Source organism: Phyllobates terribilis, unplaced genomic scaffold (genome assembly GCF_046119375.1).
Source record: "Phyllobates terribilis strain yellow unplaced genomic scaffold, ASM4611937v1 Scaffold_3__8_contigs__length_932513732, whole genome shotgun sequence".
Taxonomy (NCBI): domain Eukaryota; kingdom Metazoa; phylum Chordata; class Amphibia; order Anura; family Dendrobatidae; genus Phyllobates; species Phyllobates terribilis.
Window position 1 is genome coordinate 756641386 of NW_027362763.1, and position 26645 is coordinate 756668030.

General features: G+C 40.9%; 1 protein-coding gene across 7 annotated transcripts in view; it reads left to right on the forward strand.

The window, feature by feature from the left end:
* The window catches only part of KIF16B (kinesin family member 16B), a 454357-nt gene that overhangs the window by 231879 nt on the left and 195833 nt on the right, over window positions 1-26645 (forward strand). For 6 of the 7 annotated variants that reach the window (XM_073672199.1, XM_073672197.1, XM_073672201.1 and 3 more), the window contains exons 13-15: window positions 4738-4857; window positions 14937-14988; window positions 17923-18060. In XM_073672199.1, the coding sequence (XP_073528300.1) occupies window positions 4738-4857; window positions 14937-14988; window positions 17923-18060 (310 nt within the window). The remainder of the gene's footprint in view (window positions 1-4737; window positions 4858-14936; window positions 14989-17922; window positions 18061-26645) is intronic. The other variant, XM_073672195.1, reaches the window with a different exon arrangement.

Here is a 26645-nt window from a genome sequence, read left to right on the forward strand (position 1 = left end):
TAAACACCCTTACAAAGCAAAGAGGAGTTTGAAAACTAATGCTGAAGTGAAGCAGAAATTAAGGAAATTTTATGAACTTTTTAGTGTTGCATCTTGGTTAAGATATAAAAATGTAAAGTTTTGAACTTTGCTAATTTGTTTTAAAATTTTCATCAAATTTCCAATATTTTTTTTCATAAAAAAATAAAGTAAAACAGTGATCTAAAAAATAACCATAATAAAAAATATTCTCACTCAATTGGATATGTAAAAGCATTGCAGTTATTGCAACATAAAGTAATACGTTAGATTTGAAAAATGGGGCTAGGGCCAAAATTATGTCCTGTCACTAAGGGGTTAATATGCAGACATGTAAATCCTGTCCAAATAAAAAAATGAAATTCAATCATAGCGAATTTATAAAGAAAAAATATATAAATATTACAGCTCCTGATTGGTGCATGGTATATTGATCTTTTCTGCAGGACGAAAACTGTGATTAGTTTTACTTTCTTTTCTTCTGAAGACATTGAGAAAGCTTTTAAAACCTGATGTGACCATGCTTCCCTGAAAAATCTATCATGCCCAATCATGTGGATAATGCAATATCTCCTGTGCTTGGCGGGGTGAATCATGGAGGTGTTAACTATTCAACATCCTCCTGCCGCCACATCAACAGAAAGGAGCCTCCTGTGTTTTTTTTGCGTTTTTTTTTGTTATAGCGCTCAGAAATATTCACAGGAAAAAAAACATTTCTGTACGCTCTGCATCATCATAATCTGCAGTGGGATACTTTACAAGTGAACATTGCATTGTTTGGATATATGAGTTTCTTCAGGAACAAAATGACAAATTTCATTGCTTCGTAGAGCACAGATACAGTGGAAATAATCGATCCAGAGGGGCCACTGAGAAGCTCAGTGTGACAGGCCAAACAGTGATTAATAGACCGCTTTCAGGGGTTTCTCTATTCCCAATATCCTTTCCTTCTCCCGGCTGGATGTTCTAAATTCTTATTTGGCAAAGTTACATTACACAGAAACAATCTAGGTAGTGCGGATATTACTTGTCAGCTTAAATCCTTGGTAGTGTGTAACAAAAAAATAAATGAAACTGCAACAATATAATTACTATATATTATGCAACAATAATGTTGTAATAAACCTCCAAATGACTATAAAAAGCTTTCCTACTTTGTATAGTTTTGGATTAATATTTTATTTCCTTAAGAAAAATATTTAGACCTCAGTGGTTGATACCTTTTAATGGCTAACTGAAAAGATGCTAACAGGCTGCAAGCTTTCGAGCCTACTCAGGCCACTTCATCAGGCTAATATAACACAAAATCTGAAGTCTCACATATTTATTCACATTAGGACACAGAAATAATGCAATAGATGAGACCGGTAACGTTAAGCTGAGCTATTACTGTGTGAGAAAGATAAACCGTTCGGGCTGTAAATATTGGATTGGTTCATAGAAAAAAACTGAAATATCAGATGGTCATAAGTATTCAGACCCTTTGCTCAGACACTCATATTTAAGTCACATGCTGTCCATTTCCTTGTGATCCTCCGTGAGATGGTTATACTCCTTCATTGGAGTCCAGCTGTGTTTAATTAAACTGATGGGACTTGATTTGGAAAGGCACACACCTGTCTATATAAGACCTCACAGCTCACAGTGCATGTCAGACCAAATGAGAATCATGAGCTCAAAGGAATTGCCCAAGGAGCTCAGAGACAGAATTGTGGCAAGGCACAGATCTGGCCAAGGTTACAAAAGGATTTCTGCATTATTCAAGGTTCCTACGAGCACAGTGGTCTCCATAATCCTTAAATGGAAGAAGTTTGGGACCACCAGAAGTCTTCCTAGACCTGGCCGTCCAGCCAAACTGAGCAATCGTGGGAGAAGAGCCTTGGTGAGAGAGGTAAAGAAGAACCCCAAGATCACTGTGGCTGAGCTCCAGAGATGCAGTAGGGAGATTAGAGAAAGTTCCACAAAGTCAACTATCACTGCAGCCCTCCACCAGTCGGGCCTTTATGGCAGAGTGGCCCAACGGAAGCCTCTCCTCAGTGCAGGACGTATGAAAGCCCCGCATAGTTTGCTCAAAAATTCATAAAGGACTCCCAGACTATGAGAAATAAGATTCTCTGGTCTGAGACAAAGATAGAACTGTTTGGTAATAATTCTAAGCGGTGTATGTGTAGTGAAAACCAGGCACTGCTCATCACCTGCCCAATCCCAACAGTTAAACATGGTGGTGGCAGCATCATGCTATGGGGGTGTTTTTCAGCTGCAGGGACAGGATAACTGGTTGCAATTGAAGGAAACATGAATGCAGCCAAGTACAGAGATATCCTGGATGAAAACCTCTTCCAGAGTGCTCTGGACCTCAGAATTGGCCTGAGGTTCACCTTCCAACAAGACAATGACCCTAAGCACACAGCTAAAATAACAAAGGAGTGGCTTCAGAACAACTCTGTGACCATTCTTGACTGGCCCAGCCAGAGCCCTGACCTAAACCCAATTGAGCATCTCTGGAGAGACCGGAAAATGGCTGTCCACCGATGTTTACCATCCAACCTGACTGAACTGGAGAGGATCTGCAAGGAAGAATGGCAGAGGATCCCCAAATCCAGGTGTGAAAAACTTGTTGCATCATTCCCAAGAAGACTCATGGCTGTACTAGCTCAAAAGGGTACTTCTACTCAATACTGAGCAGAGGGTCTGAATACTTATGACCATGTGATATTTCAGTTTTCTACTTTTTTATTAATTTGCAAAAAATTCTATATTTCTGTTTTTTTCAGTCAAGATGGGGTGCAGAATGTACTTTAATGAGAGAAAAAAATTTGAACTTTTTAGAATTTACCAAATGGCTGCAATGAAACAAAGAGTAAAAAATTTAAAGGGGTCTGAATACTTTCTGTACCCACTGTAGATCTATTTTTTCTTCTTTTATTGTGTGGCGATGATCCATCCTTGTCCTAAGTTTTTGCTCTGTCTCCCCTACATACAGACCCCCTTATGGACATTTGGTACATATAATTAAGTACACTACGTTAGATGTGATACAGCTGAACATACCTGGGATCTTATAGTCCTGATGTGAATTGGGGATCTTTATCTTGTCTGTGGTCATTATAAACGGACAGGTTTTACATTTTTTCTGGTTGCAAGGAAAGGTTCCTGTCGCTGGTGGCGATGACAGGGAGCTTCTGACAATGATGCTTCTTAAATTTTGGGGTTGCCTGAAACACAGAAGTGGGGGGGTCTGAAAATATTGGATTGTAATCGGGCATCTTTTTGCAGTAAGGATTGTAGTTTCTGTGCAGCTCCCCTTAGCACCTCCAGATTTGGGTTGTAGATGACTACTAGAGGCACCCGGTTACTTTCTTGTTTAGTTTTGTAATGTAGGAACTCACTTGATATATCCTGTGGACACGTGACACTTCTGTTTCAGGACCACAGCGTCAGTGGCTCTGCCAGCCCTGCAGTATTAGAACTGGAGCTATGGGGAATCGGTGTGTTGAGTATTGCTGGTTTTCTGTTTTGTTTTTTTTTTTCATTCTGAAACATTGGTTGAAAAAAATTACCCACTGGAAATCCCCCAAATGTGAACTGTACTTTCATTAAAGTTTGCATAAATCAATAGGACATGCGTATTTAAGAAACTTTGTAATGTAGAGGCAGAGAAATCTGCTTCTTTATCTACTTATGAGCTACTTCTTCCGCTGCCTCCTGAACTCATGGTCCACTATGGGGGTAAAAATAGATCAACTCATTCTAGCTCAACAAGCGACGGACTGCCATCACAGTAAAGGGAGTGAGTAGCACAGTGCGAAAACGGGCAGAGTGTGACACACAAAGCTCGTGCTGAGCATTTAAGCAAGTGTTAAACCTCCCCCTGGAGCTTGATTCACATCCACACAACTCAGTACTGCTACATAAGTTTATCCATGCTGCGCCTCCTTCTTTCTGTGCTTAAAAGGGAATGAAGAGCAGGAACATCTATGTATCCTGTGATGCGTTTGTGAGAAATCCCAGCAGATAGGAGGAAACTATCAATTTAGTGTCAATTACAAATTAAAAGAAAAAGTCTGCAGAGGGGGAAAGTGGTGAACATGCAGGATGCAAGTCGTATAATGGCCAGAAATAGTGTTATGTACACAGAATAGATTATTCTGAAAAATTACTTAAAAGTACAGGCATCCTTTTAAGGCTGCATGCTTTGAAATCTAAAAATTGACATGTGACCCTTAAATGAAGACGTGTGACAATTGTCGCTTTCCACAGATATTGATGCCATTAAAGATGCAAATAGCCGTACAGTAGACACATTAGTGTTAAACTTTCCATCTGTTTGATTTAAAACTGACTGACCTGTGTTCGTTTTTCTCCATAATTCAATTTTGTAAAGAGCCACAGGAGAAGACCAGATATGTCTGTCAAGCTGACAATAGAGAACAGCTCTTTCTGTGTTGATGTTTTATTAGTTTCACTGCCCTCGTCAGATGGCAAGGCTACATCTACATTATGTGCAGGCACCGTCTTTTATTATTATGGGATAAACATCATCCATTAGCAAACTCTGAAAACCTCGGCTCCGGTTTTCAAGTAAACAAATATTATTTTAAAATTGAATAAAAGGTATTACCTGTTACTTTGGTCCTAATGTAATTTTCCCTTTTGGGTCACCCAATGCCCCGCTGTCCTCTCCCGTGAGATTAACCTGATGTTTTCATTTTAACACAGGAGCAAACTCTCGCTCTTCGCAAAGAAGGGATTGGAGTCGTTTTGGATTCCGAGCTGCCTCATCTCATTGGCATTGATGATGATCTTCTGAGCACCGGTATTATATTGTATCACTTGAAGGTAAGAATTGCTGCGCTCTTTCTTGCTAAGCTGTCGTCTTTTTAATCTTTTTGAATTGCACACCAGCTGATCTCACTTTAATCTAAATGCCATGCACAATAAATGTCAACAAATGGAATTTTTCTTCATTTTGACTCCACAGATGCAAATGGTTCCTCACAGATGAAACCTGTTTTTGTCATGTTTTTTACTACTTTTAACATGTTATTAGCTGAAGAATCTGATTCAGACCATTTGTAGGCTACTACTTAGCCGGAAATTTCAAAAGGCTAACCCTTCCGGGCCTTTTTCCCTTTTTTCGTGGGACTCCTGCATGTTCTAAGAGAGTTGTCAAGTATTTATATTAGAGTTTAGTGAAATAAATCCCCTGTAGGAATATCTAATAAGAGGGGAATAACATTTACTTTACAGCTTCATATTAAAAAGTGTGTTGGGAGGGGTATGCATACAGATTCACATTCATGTAGGAGACCCAAACCAAATTAAAGGCCTGCTACATACATGTGCTTCTCACTAGATTAGAATATCAATACAAAAAGTAAAACTCCTATATTATATAGTCATTATAAACAGTGATTTATTTCAAGTGTTTATTTCTGTTAATGTTGATGATTATGGCTTACAGTCAATGAAAACACAATAGTCATTATCTCAGTAAATTAGAATAATTAACAAAAAACACCTGCAAAGATTGACGATGCGTTTAAAAAGGTTCCTTAGGCTTTCAGTAGGCTCCACAATCAGGAAGAAGACTGCTGACTTGACAGATGTCCAGAAGGCATTCATTGACACTCCACAAGGAGGGTAAGCCACAAAAGGTCATTCCTAAAGAAGCTGGCTGTTCAGAGTGCTGTATCCAAGCATATTAACGGAAAGTTGAGTGGAAGGAAAAAGTGTGGTAGGAAAAGGTGCACAAGCAACCGGGATAACCGCAGCCTTGAAAGGATTAAGAAAAGGCCATTCAAAAATTTGGGGGAGATTCACAAGGAGTGGACTGCTGCTGGAGTCATTGCTTCAAGAGCCACCACACAGACATATCTAGGAAATGGGCTACACGTATTGCATTCCCTTGTGTCAAGCATCTCATGACCAATAGACAGCGCCAAAAGCGTCTTACCTGGGCCAAGGAGAAAAAGACCTGGACTGTTGCTCAGTGGTCCAAGGTGTTGTATTCAGATGAAAGTAAATTTTGCATTTCATTTGGAAACCAAGGTCCTAGAGTCTGGAGGAAGAGCGGAGAGGCCACAATCCAAGCTGCTTGTGTTCTAGTGTGAAGCTTGCACAATCTGTGGTGGTTTGGGGAGCCATGTCATCTGCTGGTGTAGGTCCACTGTGTTTCATCAAGACCAAAGTCAGCGCAGCCGTCTACCAGGAAATTTTAGAGCATTTCATGCTTCCCTCTGCCGACAAGCTTTTTGGAGATGGAAATGTCATTCTCCAGCAGGACTTGGCACCTGTCCACACTGCCAAAAGTACCTATACCTGGTTTAAAAACAACAGTATCACTGTGCTTGATTGGCCAGCGAACTCGCCTGACCTTAACCCCATAGAGAATCTATGGGATATTGTCAAGAGGAAGATGAGACACCAGACCCAACAATGCAGATGAGCTGAAGGCTGCTATCAAAGCAACCTGGGCTTCCATAACACCTCAGCAGTGCCACAGGCTGATCGCCTCCATGCCACGCCGCATTGATGCAGTAATTGATGCAAAAGGAGCCCCGACCAAGTATTGAGTGCATTTACTGAACATACCGTACATTTCAGTAGGCCAATATTTTGGATTTTAAAAACATTTTTCAAGCTGTTGTTCTAAAGTATTCTAATTTACTGAGATAATGACTTATCAACATTAATAGAAATAAACACTTGAAATAGATCACTCTGTTAGTAATGACTATATATTATGAGTTTCATTTTTGTATTGAAGAACTGAAATAAATTAACTTTTTGATGATATTCTAATTTGGTGAGAAGCACCTGTAACGAAGTCTGAAAAAGAGGCAGCTTTTGGAGTTAATAGAGTAAAATTACTTAAATGGTCACTAATTTCAATAAATCTTACAAAATTCAAGCAAATATAAGAAACTTTGTAATAAATCTGATCAAGGAATTGTGTTTTTTTCCCTCCACTTATGAGACACTTCTTCTTATCCCCACTGCCTCCTGAACTTAACATCCACATTGAAAAGACAGTTCATAATCAGTCTTGGTCAAAGCAAGATGGACCTCCACTTCACTGAGGTTTCAGGCTATATCTCTTATTAAAGTCTATTGCTAGAGGGAGAGGAAGCCAAAAGCACACAGCACAGTGAGAGTCTAGGCTAACACAGGCAGGTTATTCTGCTCTTTGAAACAAATTAATTTCTCTTAATAAGTTATTCTAAACTTTTGCTTTCAGCAGCACACTGCTAAACAGCTTCACTATTCCTTGTTTCTGGAGAGGAGTGGAAGAGTAGGGTGACACTTCGTTCTGAGTGACAGTTCTGGTTTAGTAGCTTTATCCTACTGCTGAGTTTTTGCTAAGTAACTGTGACACAAGAACAGACTGTTATTGCTTATTCTAAACTTTGTCCATACTATCTTTACATATAGAGATAACTGGGCCTTTGAATAAGCCCATGGCTTGGGAAAGTGAGAGCAGTGATTAGAATGACTGCTCTGGAAAGTTTCTATGGTGGAGTCTTAGGGATTGTGATTTTGCAGGACAGATAACAGGTGAGGGGCTGCTAACTCTATAGCAGTGTTCCCCAACTCCTGTCCTCCAGAGCCACACACAGATCATGTGTTCAGAATTCTTTTAACATTGCCCATTTGATAATTCCATCTCCTGTGCATTACTAAGGAAATCCTGAAGACATGATCAGTTGGTGGCTTTTGAGGACTGGAGTTGAGGAACACTGCTATAATAATTCAATGAATTGGAGAGAGGGAACTAGTATCTCAGGAGTTAACTCATCTCCTGGAATGTACATACCTTACATACTTGGTCAGGCTCTTACAGCAAGAAAATGACAGCAGATAAAAAAAGTAAGTTTATTGCTATCTTGCTTATTTTCATGCTGTCTCACTATACCAATTTCAGAACCTGAGAATATGACTTCAGCTACTGAATTCGCTGCCACACAGCTCAGTACTGCCATATAATAATATCCGTTTTACTGCTACTTTCTGTGTCCTACAGAGAATGAAGAGCCAGAATCCCTTTCTCTATTTAGAGTGTATGAGTGACCATGACAGTTGATCGCCTGGAAAACTGTTGAAAGTGTAGGAAACAAGTTATGTCATAAATAGCCAGAAAGTGTTATTCCTCATACGGCGGCTTATTTTGAAAAGATACCTGAAATGACAGCTACCCTTTAATTTTTTGGGGGCCTCTGTGACGCATAGGCAAAGCATGCCAGCCTGCTTGTGTCTAATTCATATGAATTTACGATTTCACTTTACCAAGGACTCTCTTGCGCACTTTCACAAAGCATGCATAAGAGTTCATATGGACTCCATATTCCCCATTAGACGCAGTATTTCTGGGGAGAATGCCAACACATACAGAGTCCATTGCCCCATGTCCCAATATTTTTTTTATATAATCATTCACAAATTATTTTTTTATGCACCTCCGTATAAAATCTGATGGCTACAAAGGTGCAAGCAATTCTTTTTCATGTGTGAATCAGCCCTTAGAGAAATATTACAATCTGCCCATTTTCTGAAGAGATCACTTTCTATAACATTTGAAGACATTCTTGGGCTTTGGGCATTCAGGTCGTTAAATCTGCGTTTAAGTGATTTTTACCTATTCTCTTATATTTAGGGCAGAAAGTAAAATGAATAATTCACAGAGTGCAAACGTCTGGAAACTCCCAACAGTCAAGCATTTTCTAGCATTGCCCACATCTACAAAACATAGCCAAGAAAGTTTCTAATTCCCTGCCTTGATAAGGAAGAGCGGCTGAAATGGTTGCGTATAAATAGAATATTTCTCAGCAAGCAGAGATCCGGATCAATAAATCAGTAGAGCTCTATAAATTAAGAATAGCAAATTTATTTGCGCTTCCATGCAGTTCTTTGATATATTTTGCTATTAAAATATAAATTTTGTCCTAATACTTGAAATGTGTAATGAATAAGAAGTAAGAAAATTGAATGTATTAATATAGATGAGATTTTTTTCCCAGCATTATACATAACAATGTGCCTCCTTATCTGAGGCTTCTTACGTGCCGGCGTATTTTAGCTTGAGGTGCGATCTTAATGATCAGAACTCTCCCAGCTCTTTGTTAGTGAAGGGAGAATCTGGAAGATGCAGCCGCTCGGCTATAGCAATGTATTGCTGCAGGGGAATCCAGGGAAAAAAAAAACTTATTTTGCAAATGTATGCCGAATGAAGCTCACTTTCCAGCAGTACTGTACATAGCTTAAGGTTGTCTATTTCAATATCACTGGTTTATTTTTACTGACAGATTTCTTTTAAACTTGATCTGCTATGTATTAAATGACTTTCTCATTTCTCCAAGATGTTTAAAGGAACTCTGCAGCTCTACGTTAAAGAAATGTTATTCCTTAATATTTTACATTTAAAGGGAATTTGTCAGCAGGTTTTTGCTATATAATCTGAAGACTGCAGGAGATAGAGGCTGAAACACAGAATTAAGGGATGTCACTTGTCAAAGTGTGTGCTGTTTACTAAATGTGAATGATTTATCACTAAGAGATTAACATTGCTGGACTACGTTAGTCTGGCAATGCCCCCTCCTGTGAAAAGCAGCTCATGGTCTATGGACTTTCTACACAGAGAGCCTGGTGTGGGCGGGGTTAGCTTTCTCAGCTCTGCTTCATTCTAAATCTAAAAGCTCCGATTGTGTCAGAACGGCTGCACCCAGTAATCTAAGTGATACATCGTTGGATTCAGCTTCTGTTTGCCTACATTACGCTGCTCTCAGATGAGATAGCAAAACCTTGCTGACAGATTCCCTTTAAGAAAACTGAAGTCTCTGAGATAAAAACCATAAAGAAATGGAGCTTAGTGATGGTCCCAACTCACTTTAGCAACAACTAGAGTTGCCTACATCATGCTGCTCTCAAATGAGATAGCAAAAAACTGCTGATAGATTCCATTTAAAATATTCTCCATTTATTAGCTTCCCCTTTGTTTCCCCCCGACTCTTACGTAGCACCACTCTACAAATTTTAGCTGATTTGAAAAAAACTGAATTTGAAATCTTTTCAGATTGAAGCATTAATGTAATGCTCACCTCTTAAAGGGGATGGCCACTTTTATCTTACTTTTAGTAAATGTGTTCAGTATGTAATTTTGTGGCATTTGCTAATATATATGTAGTTTAATAAAGAAACACTGACACGGTTAACTCACTTTTCAATGGTATGTCACCCGCTGTCCGAGATTGTTGTCAGACACAGATTCTCTTCAAACAGATAAAAGTAGAAAGCGGTCAGGAAAAATATGGCCTTTCATTTAGAATCTCAAAACACCTGCCCTTATGGCACAACACAGAATTCCCCCAAGGTAGTGAGAATAAATTCTTTATAAAATGGCAGCAAGCAGGTGTTGTGAACGTATCTCACCTTCTTCACCCAATTGAACAGAAGAGATGGCTAACGTGCAGAAACTTTGGGAAATATGAACTACCCCCACAGCACTATTTCCAATATGAGCAGATCAAACTCTCCGTCATGGGGACCAGGATATGTTCTTTCTCCTTGTCTAGCCTTGTTACATTTTTGGACTAACATAAGCAACAGTAACAAATTTAATAGGGAGTCCCCCCAAGTTACTACATATCCTGCTTATATTGGCGAAAAAACAGCTCCTAAAACATTGGCTAGACCCCAATATCCCCCCATTACGGAACGAATAGCACAAATCAAGCATTATATGGAGGTAGAACAACAAGACGCCCTATGTAATAAAGAGAAGCAAGCGGGCAAATATCTTCTAAAATGGAAACCGTTAATTATAAATTGCTGTTCAATAGAGGACAAAAGGAAAATGGTAGAAACCTTTACATCTACAGCATGATATATACCAGAAGATCTGAAAAATAACTTGGGTCCACTTCGTTTAACTTAAAATGGAGATGAGAATGGTGAGGGGAACAATCAATGGGCCGGGACTTCTGGCATAGATATAAATGCATTAATTATCCATGATGGCTTCAATGAGATATAAGACATACTGTCAACTAATTCATTTTGTTGTTTTTTTTCCTTATGTACTCCAATTATTACCGTATTTTTCGGAGTATAAGACGCACTTTTTTCCTCAAATTTTAGAGGAATGTGGGGGGTGCGTCTTCTAGTCCAAATACTATATTATTGTATGGCCGCATGGTGGTGGGTGTGGGGGAGCGGCAGCGGGGGATCAGCGGGGCACAGGAGGCAGCAGCCGCCTGCCGCATCCTGCGCTGTGCCCGCTGCTAAAGAAAATGAATATTCCCTGCTCCCCACGCCCATGGGCGTGGAGAGCAATGAATATTCATGTTTCTTAATAGCCGGCACACTGGATCCGCAGCGCGGCTCCTGCTGTGCTCTGCGGTCTGTGTGCCCGCTATTAAAGCTCATGAATATTCCCTACAACCCACTCCCATGGGTTGTAGTGAATATTCATGGTCTTTAATAGCGGGCACACAGACCACAGAGCGGCAGCAGGAGCCGCCCTGCGGTACAGTGTGCGCGCTATTGAAGAGACTGAATGGTCCCGGCGTGGGGAGCAGTGACTATTCCAGCACAGCGTCTCACACTGTGTGAGCACGCATGGCAGGGATGCCATGCGCGGCTCACACAGTGAGAGTGTCGGCAGCAGAGCGGGACAGCGCTGGAGGAGTGAGGAGGTGAGTATGAGTGTTTATTTTTTTTGTTGTAGGCAGCGTGATGGAGGCTCAGAGGGTGCCATGCATACCAGGATGGGGGCTCAAAGGGTGCCATGCATACCAGAATGGGGGCTCAGAAGGTGCCATACATACCAGGATGGGGGCTCAGAGGGTGCCATACATACCAGGATGGGGGCTCAGAGGGTGGCATACATACCAGGATGGGGGCTCAGAGGGTGCCATACCTACCAGGATGGGTGCTCAGAGGGTGCCATACATACAAGGATGGGGTCTCAAGGGGTGCCATGCATATCAGGATAGGGGCTCAAGGGGTGTCATGCATACCAGGATGGGGGCTCAGGGGGTGTCATGCATACCAGGATGGCGAATCAAGGGGTGTCATGAATGCATACCAGGATGGGGATAAAGGGTTGCCATGCATACCAAGATGGGGGATAAAGGGGTGCCATGCATACCAGGATGGGATGGGGGACACTTATACCAGGAAGGAGGGGCCATACATACCAGGATGGATGATATTAAAAGATTTGGGGGACATTACCCCAATACCAGTGTCAGCAGCAGACACCCTCCCCAATAACAGTGCATCATGACCACATTTTTTTCTTCTTATTTTCCTCCTTTAAAACCTAGGTGCGTCTTATGGTCCGCTGCGTCTTATAGGCTGAAAAATACGGTAGTTAAATTTTGAAGAATTCTAGCTTTGATTTTGATCTGTGAATAAAGATATATCCGTTATACCAATTAAATATGTGAATAGAGGTGTTATAGGCCCAGTCTGTGTGCAGGCACCCTTACCTCTCCTTGTACCAGATTTGATGGATGTTGTGTATTTGTGTCATGAAAACTCAAATAAAAATGATGTTGGGAAAGAAAAAAAAGTAGAAAGCAGAAAAAAAGGGAAGAAGCCTGTAATCCAAAATCTATTTCCAATATATGATATATTAGGCTTTTTCTGTGTGTTTTTATCTTTAAGTGTTTATCTAATTGAATAAAAAAATCAGACAAATGTACAGTATATATAAACAATAAATATTTTATTGAGATATACAACAAAAATAAAATGTAAAAGTTAATAATGAAAACAAGGAACAATGAAAGCAAGGGGAGGCCAATGAGACACAAAATAATGAAGATAAGATTACAATTGGGGTCTGAGGTGGAGGCCACTGTGATGACAGTCTATTATTGTTATACACTTATATGATCCAGAAAATAGAAAACTGCACTCACCACTGACAAATTCAATGTTTATTCATCATGCATGGTCATAAGATGGAAAAGAGACATGTGGCAACAGCTGTGTGTAATGCTTCATCCGAATGGCTGCAAAACAGCTCTTGTCATTCTTCATGGTTCTGTACTTAATTTTTTGACAATGTGTGATGACTAATATAGGATTCATCAGCGGTGAGTGCTACTTTCTACTTTTGATTTATGAAGAGAATAAATATAAAAGTATTACACGCGTAACCTCGCTCCACACAGGTGTATGGAGCGAGGCCGCGTCCACTAGACTGGCTCTGACCAGGAGTATGTATAACTCATACTTACGCGCCAATCCAGCCTCAGAAGCCACACAGAGTGACTGCAGATTTATCAATTTAGACCGGACAACCCCTTTTAAATATCCAAAATTTTAAACAATCTGTCACCAGATTTCTCTATGCAGATTCCTGATATTATTACATATATCTTTTAGACCCCATGAGGTTGGTGTCCGCAGTATAAAAATTCACTTTGGCATGTCTGCATAATCCTTTTTGAGAGTTTTTTTTGCATTTTATTAAGACAAGCATTTTATGATATGATTTCTGCTCTAGATGAACTCCTAAAATGCTCATTTTAATATCAGTTGAGAAGGATTATAGAGCCATTTTGCCACAGATTTTTATAGTGATGGTATGTGCATGCAGCATTTTTTCCTTAGACGCCAGCGTACCCGCATAATTTTTTTTAAGCAAAAGACTCTTTAGAAAAAAGCTGTTGACGTGCGTTTTTTTTTATATACATACATACATACATACATACATATACAGGGTGGTCCAAAAGTAGGTGGACAGAAAATTATAACATTTATTTTGATTTATATATAAAATTATATTTACTAACACAAGCATAACATTGACAATTAAATTTTATTATGAGCAATAATACAAAAGCCCTTAAATTTTATCAACGCAGGTGCTCAAACTGTTTTCCATTACAATTTTTGAAGTCGCCTCTTACGCTTCGACAAACTTTTTTGCACAAGTCTCTGTGTATTAATTTCTTGAAATGCATCTCTTATGTTCTTTTTCAAATCACTGACACTTTTTGGTTTTCGACTATAAACTTTGTCCTTGAGTACTCCCCAAAAGAAAAAAATCCATTGGGGTCAAGTCTGGTGAACGGGCCGGCCAATCCATTTATTAGGAAATGTTTCATCAAGATACTCGCGGACTACTCTTGAATAATGTGGAGGGGCCCCATCTTGTTGGAAATAAAGGTCATTTGAATTAGGCTGTTGCTGTAACTGGGGAACAACTTGATTCATTAGAATTTTGAGATACTTATCTCCTGTGACTGTTCCATCAAAAAATATTGCTCCTAAAACACCAAAACTTGAAATACCACCCCAAACATTGACACCAGGCTCATTTAGTTGTTGCTCTAATGTTAAATGCATGTTCTCATTATACCAGTAAATACAATTATGTCTGTTAATATGGCCGGATAATTTGAAAGAAGCTTCATCACTCCACATAATGTTGTCTAAAATTACTGGATTTTCTTCAATTTCGTTAAGCATAATCTCACTAAATTGCAGCCGCCTGTCTGGATCATCCTCCAATAAACCATGAATTAGACGTGGACGATAAGCTTTCCACCCAATAGATTTCAGGATTCGCATGATAGAAGCTCGTGAAATTCCCAATTCCAAAGAGGATCTTCGGGTGGACTATTTTGGACTCCTTCTGGAAGTTTTTTTTTTTTTTTTTTTTTGCAGTATTTGCCTCCATCGTTTTTTTTATTCCATATTTAACATAGTGGCAGCTTCTAAGCAGAAATCCATCAGGTCTTAGAGATCTATGTAATGATTGCAGTTTGTATTGTGAACAATTTACATAATTGTGGATAGAAAGATACAAGATTTTCAAGTTGCAGCATTGTACAAACGCTGTAGCTTACGAGAATCATCAGTAAATGTTAATTGTCCATCAGAAATGAATACTTTGTTTCTTTTAGGAGGGACGCACATATGTTGGACGAGAGGATGCCGAATCGGAGCAGGACATTGGTAATCTGATTTAAGTACCTGAAGTGATAAAATATTCAATTGTCCACTTTTAATTAACAGTATTTGGCACAAAGAGCATTAATATTTAGTGCAGCTACTAACCGCCTGAACTGTTGTAGACCGATCTGAGAACTTGTTTTTTTTAGAAAGAGTTCATAATGATTCGGCCTCCGGCTGTCACCGGTGCTGTAATATGGCAAGATGATATCCATGAATAAATGAACGAAAGCGGTTAATTTTGCTACTATTTTCTCCAATTGTCTCTCTTAAAAGGGAAGTAAAAAAAAAAAATTAATAAAATTGACTTCCTACCGACTCCAACTTAAAAATATCTCCCGAATCTGTACATTCCTTATTCAACTCTGCAAAAACCCTAGTACACGCCCTCATCATCTCCCGCCTCGACTACTGCAACCTCCTGCTCTGTGGCCTCCTTTCTAACAATCTCACACCCCTCCAATATATCCTAAACTCTGCTGCCCGACTAACCCACCTGTCCCCCCCACTACTCCCTGGCCTCTCCTCTCTGTCAATCTCTTAACTGGCCCCCCCATTACCCAGAGACTCCAGTTCAAAACCCTAACCATGGCGTATACCTTACCTGCATGCAGCCTCCGATCTTCACAAGATCTCCTTCTCTACTCCCCTCTTATCTCCTCTTCCCACAATCGCATACAAGATTTCTGCATCCCCCTATACTGTAACTCTGTACCCCAACACATCAGACTCTCAACCTTCAAAAGGAACCTGAAGACCCACCTCTTCCAACAAACGTACAACCTGCAGTAACCACCACTTCACCATACCACTCCATGACCAGCTCTACCCTCACCTACTGTATTCTCACCCATCCCTTGTAGATTGTGAGCCCTCAAGAGAATGCCAAGAGTGTGCAAAGCAGTCATCAAAGCAAAAGGTGGCTACTTTGAAGAACCTAGAATATAAGACATATTTTCAGTTGTCTCACACTTTTTTGTTAAGTATATAATTCCACATGTGTTAATTCATAGTTTTGATGCCTTCAGTGTGAATGTACAATTTTCATAGTCATGAAAATACAGAAAAATCTTTGGTCTGTACTGTGTGTGTGTGTGTGTGTGTGTGTATGTATGTATATATATATATATCTCTCTCAAAATAGAATTCTGTTTATTTTACTGTTTGTCTTTGGGAATACTGAAAAGATTTGTAGACAAACTGAGCTCCTATAGGCAATGGGAGAGGTATTTTTTTCCTGTGTAGTTAAATGTTTTTAAAATGTGTATGGTTAGAGCACGATTTGTGCAGACATTAAAGGATGTGGAAATATTTAGAGGTATTTTTTTTTTTTTTAAATCTTTTTCTTACATGCGTATATTTTTCACTTCTGCATTTATCACCCACTCCTGGTTTTGGCTTACAAATACTGATGTGAAATACTGACCAAATACTGATAGTGTGACCGTATCCTTACTATAACTTTTGTGTTGCATTGTCTACTGCGGACTGAAAATTGAGTTAACTGAGAATCTTTCGATGAGCTTGATTTGATGGAAATGTAGCTCTTCTCTTCCTTCTCCTGAGCTCCTCTCCGCTGATTGATAACTACGAAATTCAGCTCAGTTTTCATGTGATCGTTAATCACATGAACGTTAATCACTCAGCTTTAACTCACTCTGTATAAAAGTCAAACGGTTCAATTTTTTTTTGTAATAAAACCCAATTGCAAAAATTATTTTTAATTACATATACGGATATATATATATATGCATATACGGATACCCAGCCTTGCGAGGGCTCACAATCTACAAGGGATGGGTGAGAATACAGTAGGTGAGGGTAGAGCTGGTCATGGAGTGGTATGGTGAAGCGGTGGTTACTGCATGTTGTACGTTTGTTTGAAGAGGTGGGTCTTCAGGTTCCTTTTGAAGGTTGAGAGTCTGATGTGTTGGGGTACAGAGTTACAGTATAGGGGGATGCAGAAATCTTGTATGCGATTGTGGGAAGAGGAGATAAGAGGGGAGTAGAGAAGGAGATCTTGTGAAGATCGGAGGCTGCGTGCAGGTAAGGTATATATGCCTTGGTTAGGGTTTTGAACTGGAGTTTCTGGGTAATGGGGGGGCCAGTTAAGAGATTGACAGAGAGGAGAGGCCAGGGAGTAGCGGGGGGGACAGGTGGATTAGTCGGGCAGCAGAGTTTAGTATGGATTGGAGGGGTGTGAGATTGTTAGAAAGGAGGCCACAGAGCAGGAGGTTGCAGTAGTCGAGGCGGGAGATGAGGAGGGCGTGCATATACGGTTATATGGAATGACCTCACCAGCCACGATGTCAGTTCATGCTCCTATTCGGGATAGTTCAATTGAACCGAGGCGTCAAGACATCATCAGCCACCAACCTCGCATAGAACACCGCGGGAGCATGAACTGGCATCGTGGCTGGTGAGGTCATTCCATTATTATTGTAAAAAGTGGACCCTCATTGTTAACCATTGATTGTCTGTTAGGTTTCATGCATGATGACCTTGGTAGGGATGGCTCTATAATTCTCTGCCATTTTTTCTCTCTGGTGGGCAGGTGGGCAGCACTGAGGTACTTTGCCCTTTTTTTTTCCCTGTTTGGAGTGAGAATAGATAATTTGTGGCAAATTGTTGCCAGTATTGGCAGGAATTGTTGTGACTTTCGGTCTGTGAGACCTTTTAGTATTATCTTATCTGTATATGTAATTAAAGGTTACGTTTTAACCCTCTAACCACAATACTTGCTTTGATCTATTTTACTAAGTGGTTGTCTAACATTATACCCCTCTTGCTGTTTGGCAAAAATTATTTTTTCAAGAAATTAATGTATTTATGTAAGAAAAACAAAAATGCGCCAACGGTGTCCATATCGCTGTAGGAGATACTTTTTGGATATTTTATGCTAGAAGTATTGACACAATCTGTCCGTGTGAATTACAGTTCTGCACGGTCTCGATTTGGAAAGTGAGCATTGTATCTTTGAAAATCTTAATGGCAGAGTGACCTTAATACCCCTGAATGGCGCCCAGTGCTCCGTGAATGGAGTACAGATTCTGGAGTCAACTCCGCTCAACCAAGGTAAGATGTTAGTTTATTCTGAACACTTCGGAATATACGTAAACATTTAGTAAAAGAATATCAATACCACCGTTTGCTCACTTTGTGGGTAGAACTTCACTTGAAACATGAGAAAGGATGGCCTTTTTTTTTTTTTTTACGTTGCTAGCATTCTAGACTTAGTAGGTCCATAGTAGGTGTAATAATATTAGCAAATACCTCCAATTAGAAATGTAGTATAGTTCTCCTGATTTGCTATGTTGCTTTCCCCATGTACAGGAAATTAGAAGAAAAAGGAAAGCGCTCCTTGTGCAGGTCAACAGGGTTAGACAAATCACAGTGAGTGACATTGCTCACCTGGATGAGTTGTGCAGCTCCAGGCACAATTGTGGGAATGAAAAAAAAAAAGGCTCTCCATTGGCTGCAGCTCCACCCGCTGAATCCAGACCGTGGACCCAGATGATTAGAAGCAAAGAACGAAGAAAAAATGTTGAGCCCCCAGTTTTTTTCTTAGTTCTTTACCCCATGTACAAGGCATTGCTGTTAGAACCACTAACAACTAACTGTCACTATATAAGTGGTTGTAGCCATGGATACCTAAGCAACTGCAATGCCCTGCACATGGGGTAAGTGACATAGCGAATCAGGAGAACTAATGTACTTTTCTAATTGGAGGTATTTGCTAATATTATTACATCTACTATATATTGGTATAGAATCTGGATTATGGGAATACCCCTTTAAAGGAATATCTGCAATTTCTTAATAATTGAAAGTTGGCTCGCTGACCATCTGACCCGCCGTGTGTCTGGTTTCTCTAATCCCTGGCAATAAACTGGTTCCTTCTCCTCTGCAGTGGGATTGGGGAGACAATCCCATTTTAGGACATTTGTACCACATAAGGTCATATGGAGGTGAAGCTGTATGACGGGTACTTTGATATAAAGTTGAAATCATTAATATTTTTTTAATACAATGTTATTAATTTTCTGTCTTGTGTACTGTATATTTTGACCTGTGTGACCAGGTGAGTTTTTCTTTCCCATTGTTTTTTTTTTTTTTAATATTATAAATCTGAATTCTGCCCTAGCTATGACTAGTGATTACATAATATACCACAGTTGCTTTAGCTATGTGATATTTTGTATGAGTTTTATCTGTAGAAAATATATTTTATTGAATAGTGCCCTGATCCGTCTTTTGCCTGCAGTAATATTGTTATGCTCCTGTTGTATATCTAGAGTACACTTTTCTACATGTAATTAGATCTGGCATCCAGGCTGAAAGATTTGGAGCGACTCAAGTCTGTGGTGTGACGGCAGGTAGTAAACCTGCAACATATACATGTTTTATAGAAGTTCGTGTTTTCTTGTAACCTGGAATAGTCTTCTCGTTGTTTACAACTTTATATGACTTGCCTCGTTGTAATACAGTTGTCTGAAGCTTCTCTACTATGATGATAGAGGAAAATGTGAATTTTCAGGCTTTTGTGTGTTGTATCCGTTCTGCAGGTGACAAGGTTTTACCCATCAGGTTGGCTGTTAATGACACAAACTTCAGCCCCGACTATACTTGACTTCTCAGTAGTTTTCATTATTTATGCTCCAGTGACTTATACTTGCCGGTTGTCAGAGCCTTTTGTAGCCGCTGCTCAGTCTGCGGAGCAGATGCACGCTGCATGTGTTTGTGCTGGGAAGATGAACGTTCAGGTTTTATAACTTTTGTTATAGCCCAAGTATTGTATACCCATATAATACAGTATATGTATATCTCTTTAGTTCTAGGTGTAATTTTTGTTTCTGAAATCTAACAGTTTGTCCAGTTTTAATTAAAGGGAATCTGTCATTAGGTTTTTGCAGCTCTGTCTGAGAGCAGCATGGTGTCGGGGCAGAGATCCTGATTCCAATGATTAATCCCTTACTTTACTGGGTGCTGCAGTTTTGATTAAAACTGTTTTCTCTGCAGCAGATCTAGCTGTTCTTTGAATGCTGAGCTCTGTATAACTCCGCCCCCACACCACTGATAGGCAGCTTTCTGTGTACACTATGCATAGGCGGAAAGCTGCCAATCAGTGGTGGGGGCGGGGTTGGACGACATGTTTACTAGTCCTCTAGAGATAATCTCCTGCTTCTTAAAACTATGATTTTATTAAAACTACATCAAGCTGCCCAGTAAGTGATACATCGATGGAATCAAGGTGTTGGTCACTACATCATGCTGCTCTCTGTATAGGTGTCAAAACCCTGGTAACAAATTAAAGCTTTCCCAGTGGGTAGTTATGGAAATTCAGGACCCCTAGATGCCTGAGACCTCTGTGTGAGCTGTAATAATGGTCATCAGAGATTACTCAAAGGGTACCCATCACCTCCTTTTCTTGAGTTTAGCTCCAAAAAAGAGAGATACTCCATCTGTTAAGATGTTCGTCTATTCTAAGTAGAACAGCGCTCCCTTTAATGAACCATCAGAAGTTCCTATCAGTCTAGGAGTGAGCTCCTCCTGCTCTCTCAGCCCCAGTACTACTACCAGTACTGCTCTTTCAAAGGTTGTCATTACTTATATCTTATCTGTCCATCCCAAACCTCTTATCCCAAGGACCTAGCAGCAAAGCAGTGCTGTTCTTAAAACTTTAGTATAAGACAGTATAATACTTAGTGAAAGTTGATGTGTTCAGTAGGAGTCTCTCCATGTATTTGTGTCTTTGCATTCTTGCTCTACCCCAGGGATGTCAAACTTGAAACACCAAAGGGCCAAAATCAAAAACTTGGATAAACTCGCAGGCCAACCAGTGTACAATATAATGGAACCCACATAGCCCTCCATACAGAATAATGGGCACCACATAGTCCTCCATACAGAATAATGGGCACCACATAGTCCTCCATACAGTATAATGGGCCCCACATAGCCCTCCATACAGAGTAATGGGCCCCACATAGCCCTCCATACAGAGTAATGGGCCCCACATAGCCCTCCATACAGAGTAATGGGCCCCACATAGCCCTCCATACAGAGTAATGGGCCCCACATAGCCCTCCATACAGAATAATGGGCCCCACATAGCCCTCCATACAGAATAATGGGTCCCATATAGTCCTCCATACAGAATAATGGGCCCCACATAGCCCTCCGTACAGAATAATGGGCCCCACATAGCCCTCCATACAGAATAATGGGCCCCACATAGCCCTCCATACAGAATAATGGGCCCCACATAGCCCTCCATATAGAATAATGGGCCCCACATAGCCCTCCATACAGAATAATGGGCCCCACATAGCCCTCCATACAGAATAATGGGCCCCACATAGCCCTCCATACAGAGTAATGGGCCCCACATAGCCCTCCATACAGAGTAATGGGCCCCACATAGCCCTCCATACAGAGTAATGGGCCCCACATAGCCCTCCATACAGAGTAATGGGCCCCACATAGCCCTCCATACAGAGTAATGGGCCCCACATAGCCCTCCATACAGAGTAATGGGCCCCACATAGCCCTCCATACAGAGTAATGGGCCCCACATAGCCCTCCATACAGAGTAATGGGCCCCACATAGCCCTCCATACAGAGTAATGGGCCCCACATAGCCCTCCATACAGAGTAATGGGCCCCACATAGCCCTCCATACAGAGTAATGGGCCCCACATAGCCCTCCATACAGAGTAATGGGCCCCACATAGCCCTCCATACAGAGTAATGGGCCCCACATAGCCCTCCATACAGCGTAATGGGCCCCACATAGCCCTCCATACAGCGTAATGGGCCCCACATAGCCCTCCATACAGCGTAATGGGCCCCACATAGCCCTCCATACAGCGTAATGGGCCCCACATAGCCCTCCATACAGAGTGATGGGCCCCACATAGCCCTCCATACAGAGTGATGGGCCCCACATAGCCCTCCATACAGAGTGATGGGCCCCACATAGCCCTCCATACAGAGTGATGGGCCCCACATAGCCCTCCATACAGAGTAATGGGCCCCACATAGCCCTCCATACAGAGTAATGGGCCCCACATAGCCCTCCATACAGAGTAATGGGCCCCACATAGCCCTCCATACAGAGTAATGGGCCCCACATAGCCCTCCATACAGAGTAATGGGCCCCACATAGCCCTCCATACAGAGTAATGGGCCACACATAGGGGTGGTGGTTCTAGTGTCGTGGGCTAAATATAATCACCATGTGGGCCAGAGTTTGACACGTATGCTCTACCCCTTCATGATCCTCCTTACTCTACCCCCGCATACTTGTACTATCTCTCTACAGTTTTAACAAATGTTATGCCTTTTTGACTCTGTTTTACGGAAGTGCAGAGTTTCTGAACAGTTAGGCTGTGTGCACACGGTGCGTTTGCCACGCACTTGGCCCAAAATTGCTAGGGAATCCTTGTGCCAGCAAAGTCAATGAGAATCCTGAAGTGCTGGGCACGTGATCAGTATTTTTCCTTTCAGGATTTGCTGTGCTTTTAAATCCGCAGCTTGTGAATTCTTTGTGTATTTTACTGCGTTTTTCACCCATTGAATGCACTGAAAAAACGCAGCAAAAAGCAACGTTTTTGAGGCTGTGTTTTCCTGCCAAGAGATGCGGAAATGTTGTAGAAATTTCTGCAATGAAATACTCAACGTGTGCACATACCCTTAATGTAAAATCCAGGTATAGGAAGAGGTGTCTGATAATGGAGAATGAACAACCTACAGTCTTTAATTTGGTGTTTTTTATAAAATTAGGGGGAAATTACCTTTAAGGTGTAACTCTAGTTGTTACTAAAGTGAGCTGGGACAATCACCAAGCTCCATTCCTCTCTGTTTTTTATCCGAGTTTTCAGTTTTCTTAACGCCCCCCTTTATTGAAAATACGTTTTGGAGGCAGATCTGTGTACGACAGGTAGAGTTTAACTGCTCATTCACATATTAAGAAAAACATGGATTTCTCTGGAATAAGACATCAGATCGCAGATATCAATGTGTCATTGTATTCAGCTTCCTGAATGTCACCCCCTATGGATCCATCCCAGGTTGCTCTGCTGGTCTGCACTAGCACCACTAGTGATGGTGTCACTGTCCTACGACCACAGGCCTTGGACTGGACGCCAGTGTCAGGTGAGAATGGCGCATCACATGCTTCTCGGATAATTTGCTATTCTAGCCACCTAACACCCGTCACCAATAGCAGTTCTCAGCTTTCAGATGACCATGATCGGGATGTCATCACTGCCAGCACAGACCACCACAGCGGCAAGTTGTTTTGTATTTTATTTTTACGCCAACCAAGCCCCTGATGTTCTTAATTAGACCAGACAACCCCTTTAAAATGCTGACCATAAATATTATTGATGACGTCACATTACATTGATGCAAATCATATTTTTTTTTGCCACATATGTTGTGCAAGACCACAACATTTTGCCCAGATTTTGATGTAATGAACTGTGATTTATCTGCTTGGTGTGACACTTCCCTAGTAAGGTTTACACTCAATCATTATTTATCTATTAGTGATGCACAAAGCAATGTTACCGGTGCTCTCCTATATGATCAAATGATAAGGCTTGGACTGGCTCATAGGTGGACCTTTAAATCCTCCGGTGAGCAGTAATTGACATCACACTTTTGATTCATTATGTACAGGAAAAGTCGGCATCTGATCAATCATTTAACAGACTACCCTGCTTATGTAACTTTGTGAATGAGGGTAATGTAATATTTACATGTAGCTGAAGAGTCGATGTTACCGGTGGGCCCTTGGCACCCTTGTCCGACATTGTATATGATCAGTACATGTGCTGTATAGTGTTAATGCTTTACTAATTGTTGAAATACAATGCCAATCCTGCGATCTTGGCTGTCATGATTGCTTTAGTGGGCAGCGTTTTTGTGCAAACATTCATCTGTAGGTGTAAGACCTGTGAACAGTGATGTATCTGACATGTACAGTCATCTGTCCTGATGTTGGAATCTGTGCTCAGGGGTAACGTTTCTCCTTGTGGAGAGTGACAAGCCAGGCCTGGCATGTCAGATTGAGGAAATTTATAAGCCATGCATGCACCTCTGAAGAGGCAATTTGCATATTTAAATTTCCCAGAGAGGAAGAGGTCTAGTACTCTAGTGCCACCTATTGGAAGTAGCAATCCTTAAAGTCAATATCGACCCTTTAATGAGCCTCGCCGTAAGACTTAGGCTGTGTGCCCACGATGCGTTTTTTAAGCGTTTCCGCAGTGGCAAAAACGCTGCAGAAACGCTTAAAAAACTCATGGTAGAAGGCCTGCCATGTTCCCCAATGATAATCCGCATGTGCCTTACACATGCTGTGGAAATTTCCGCTGCGGATTATCATTGCGGAAAAATACGCAGCATGTCCATTAATTTTGCGGACACGCAGCGTAATTGCCGCCATTGACTTGCATTGGAACGCTTGGATTCCGCATCACTGCATCTGTACATGAGGAATCCAAACGTTTCAATGTGCGGATGGTACCCGGGTGTGGAGGACAGGAGTCTCTCCTCCACACCCTGGTACCATAGAACCTGTATAAAAAAGAATAAAATAAAAAATAAATATATTGACCTTCTGATGGCCCCCGGTGTGCTTGTCCTCCCTTGCCGGCAGCTCGCGGTGAACTGAAGGACCTGCGCTGACGTCAGTCATGTGACGGCAGGTCCTACAGTGTAGTGTACCGCGAGCTGCCGGCAGCCAGGACGGAGCGAAGCAAGACTCCGGGGGCCATCGGAAGGTAAGTGTAGATTTATTTTTTTATTTTTACCATTCTTTAAGGTCACACTATATAAATCTATGCCATTTCATGGATTTATATAGTGTGACCAAGTTGACAAGCACTTTCCAAGTGATGCTAAAATCGCTTGGAAAGCGCTTGTCAACCCGCATGTGGAAATGCATGTGAAGAACTCTTCACATCCGCATGTCCCTGGCAGGAAAAACGCATGTACAATCTGCATGTGTTTTTTCTGCCAGGGAGATGCAGAAACGCTCCGGAAAAAATCCGGAGCATTTCTGCATCGTGGGCACATAGCCTTAGGATAAAAGCCAAATCAGAATCTCAATTTGCAGACTGTGTATTTCTCTCTACAAGGAGAAATGTTACCCCTTAGATCCCAGTCTTAAGCCTCTCCCTAACCAAATCCGATCTCATACTTTGCACTGATGAGGGGCAATACCCTGAAACACCATGTCTGTAAATTGAGATAGCGTTCTAGTCCTCTTCCTCTCTGAAGAGGCAACTTGCAAACTGTGCAAACAAACGCAACAAAACTGATAAGGAGCATGGAAAACTACCATTATGGGGAAAGCATTGTGTTTATTTAGTCTTCAGATGAGATCAATTTGTAGAAATATACAGTATAAATGGTCCATAGAATTCAGTAAAGAGCTTTTCACTGAAGGTGATTACACGCGGAAGCATCACACAGCAGGGCCACCATTACAATACAGCTCGCTCCGTAATGCCGTATGCGGCCATGCTCACAGAATTGCAGAAGGCCGCCTTATAACATTTTGTATATTTACTTTCTAAAAGATCTGGTGCTTTCTATTTTAACTATTTCATGTCATTTTATCTCAGAATTTACCTGCAGTCATATGTAAATGGTCAACCTATTGTTATCACAGTAAGTTATGCCAAGTGGCAAATTCCGCTCAGCTATATTTGTATAATCCCTTGAATCCTATTAAGCTAGCGTTGGTAATTGCATGTCTTGTAACGCTTTCCTTTACAGTGTTTTGTGGAAATATACTTTTCGTGAACAAGAATAATTTCTCTTATATAAATGAGTTTACATCAATGTAATTAACTTAATTCCACCTCCGATGTAGCCTTGATTAATATATAAACACCCAGTATATATCAGGAAAAAGCTTCATTTGATGATTGCATGTTTCAGTAATGAGCCTCGATTCTGAAATGAGCTCATGAAGTGGAAAACCCAGGTCATTAAACAGGTTCATTTCAGCTCCATTCAGACCATGCGATGCTACAGTACTTATCCGGCCTGCATGGATTCTGATTACTTTCCGTCTCACTATTACCTAGCTGCTTTATCAAAGTTAATCATCAGCTGATCCTTTCATTCCCCGGATGTGCACTGATCAATTTACACCTGATCTTGAACATTAATTAAATTATTCCTTTTTATTATGTTATCTGTTTAGGAAGGAATTCTCAAGCCATAATGGAAAGTCTAATATTCCGACTCTGATAAATGTAGTTTCCTATGAAATAGATAGACAGGTGTAAAGTACCATAGGTTTATATCATCTATTTATCGACCCCAGTCTAAAAAAAAAAGTCGATTGTTGGAATGATTTACGCGATTTTATTATTTTTTTAAACTGAACATGACAGTTGAAGTCCGTGATTTGGGCAGCGTTCATCACAGAGTAGCTGCAGGATTACAGTCGTATATGTTTCAGCAGCAGAAGGGAAGGAAGGGAGACACAGATCCATTACTAGTGGGTAGGCGGAGCCCCACAGGATAGTTCACCTCAGATTTATAAAAAGTGACGACCGGCCCCTCCAGCCTAGGCTCCTCCTACTCCCATGATTCTCCAGTCTATAATTTGAGGTCGCAGAGGATAGTCGCTGCCTTTG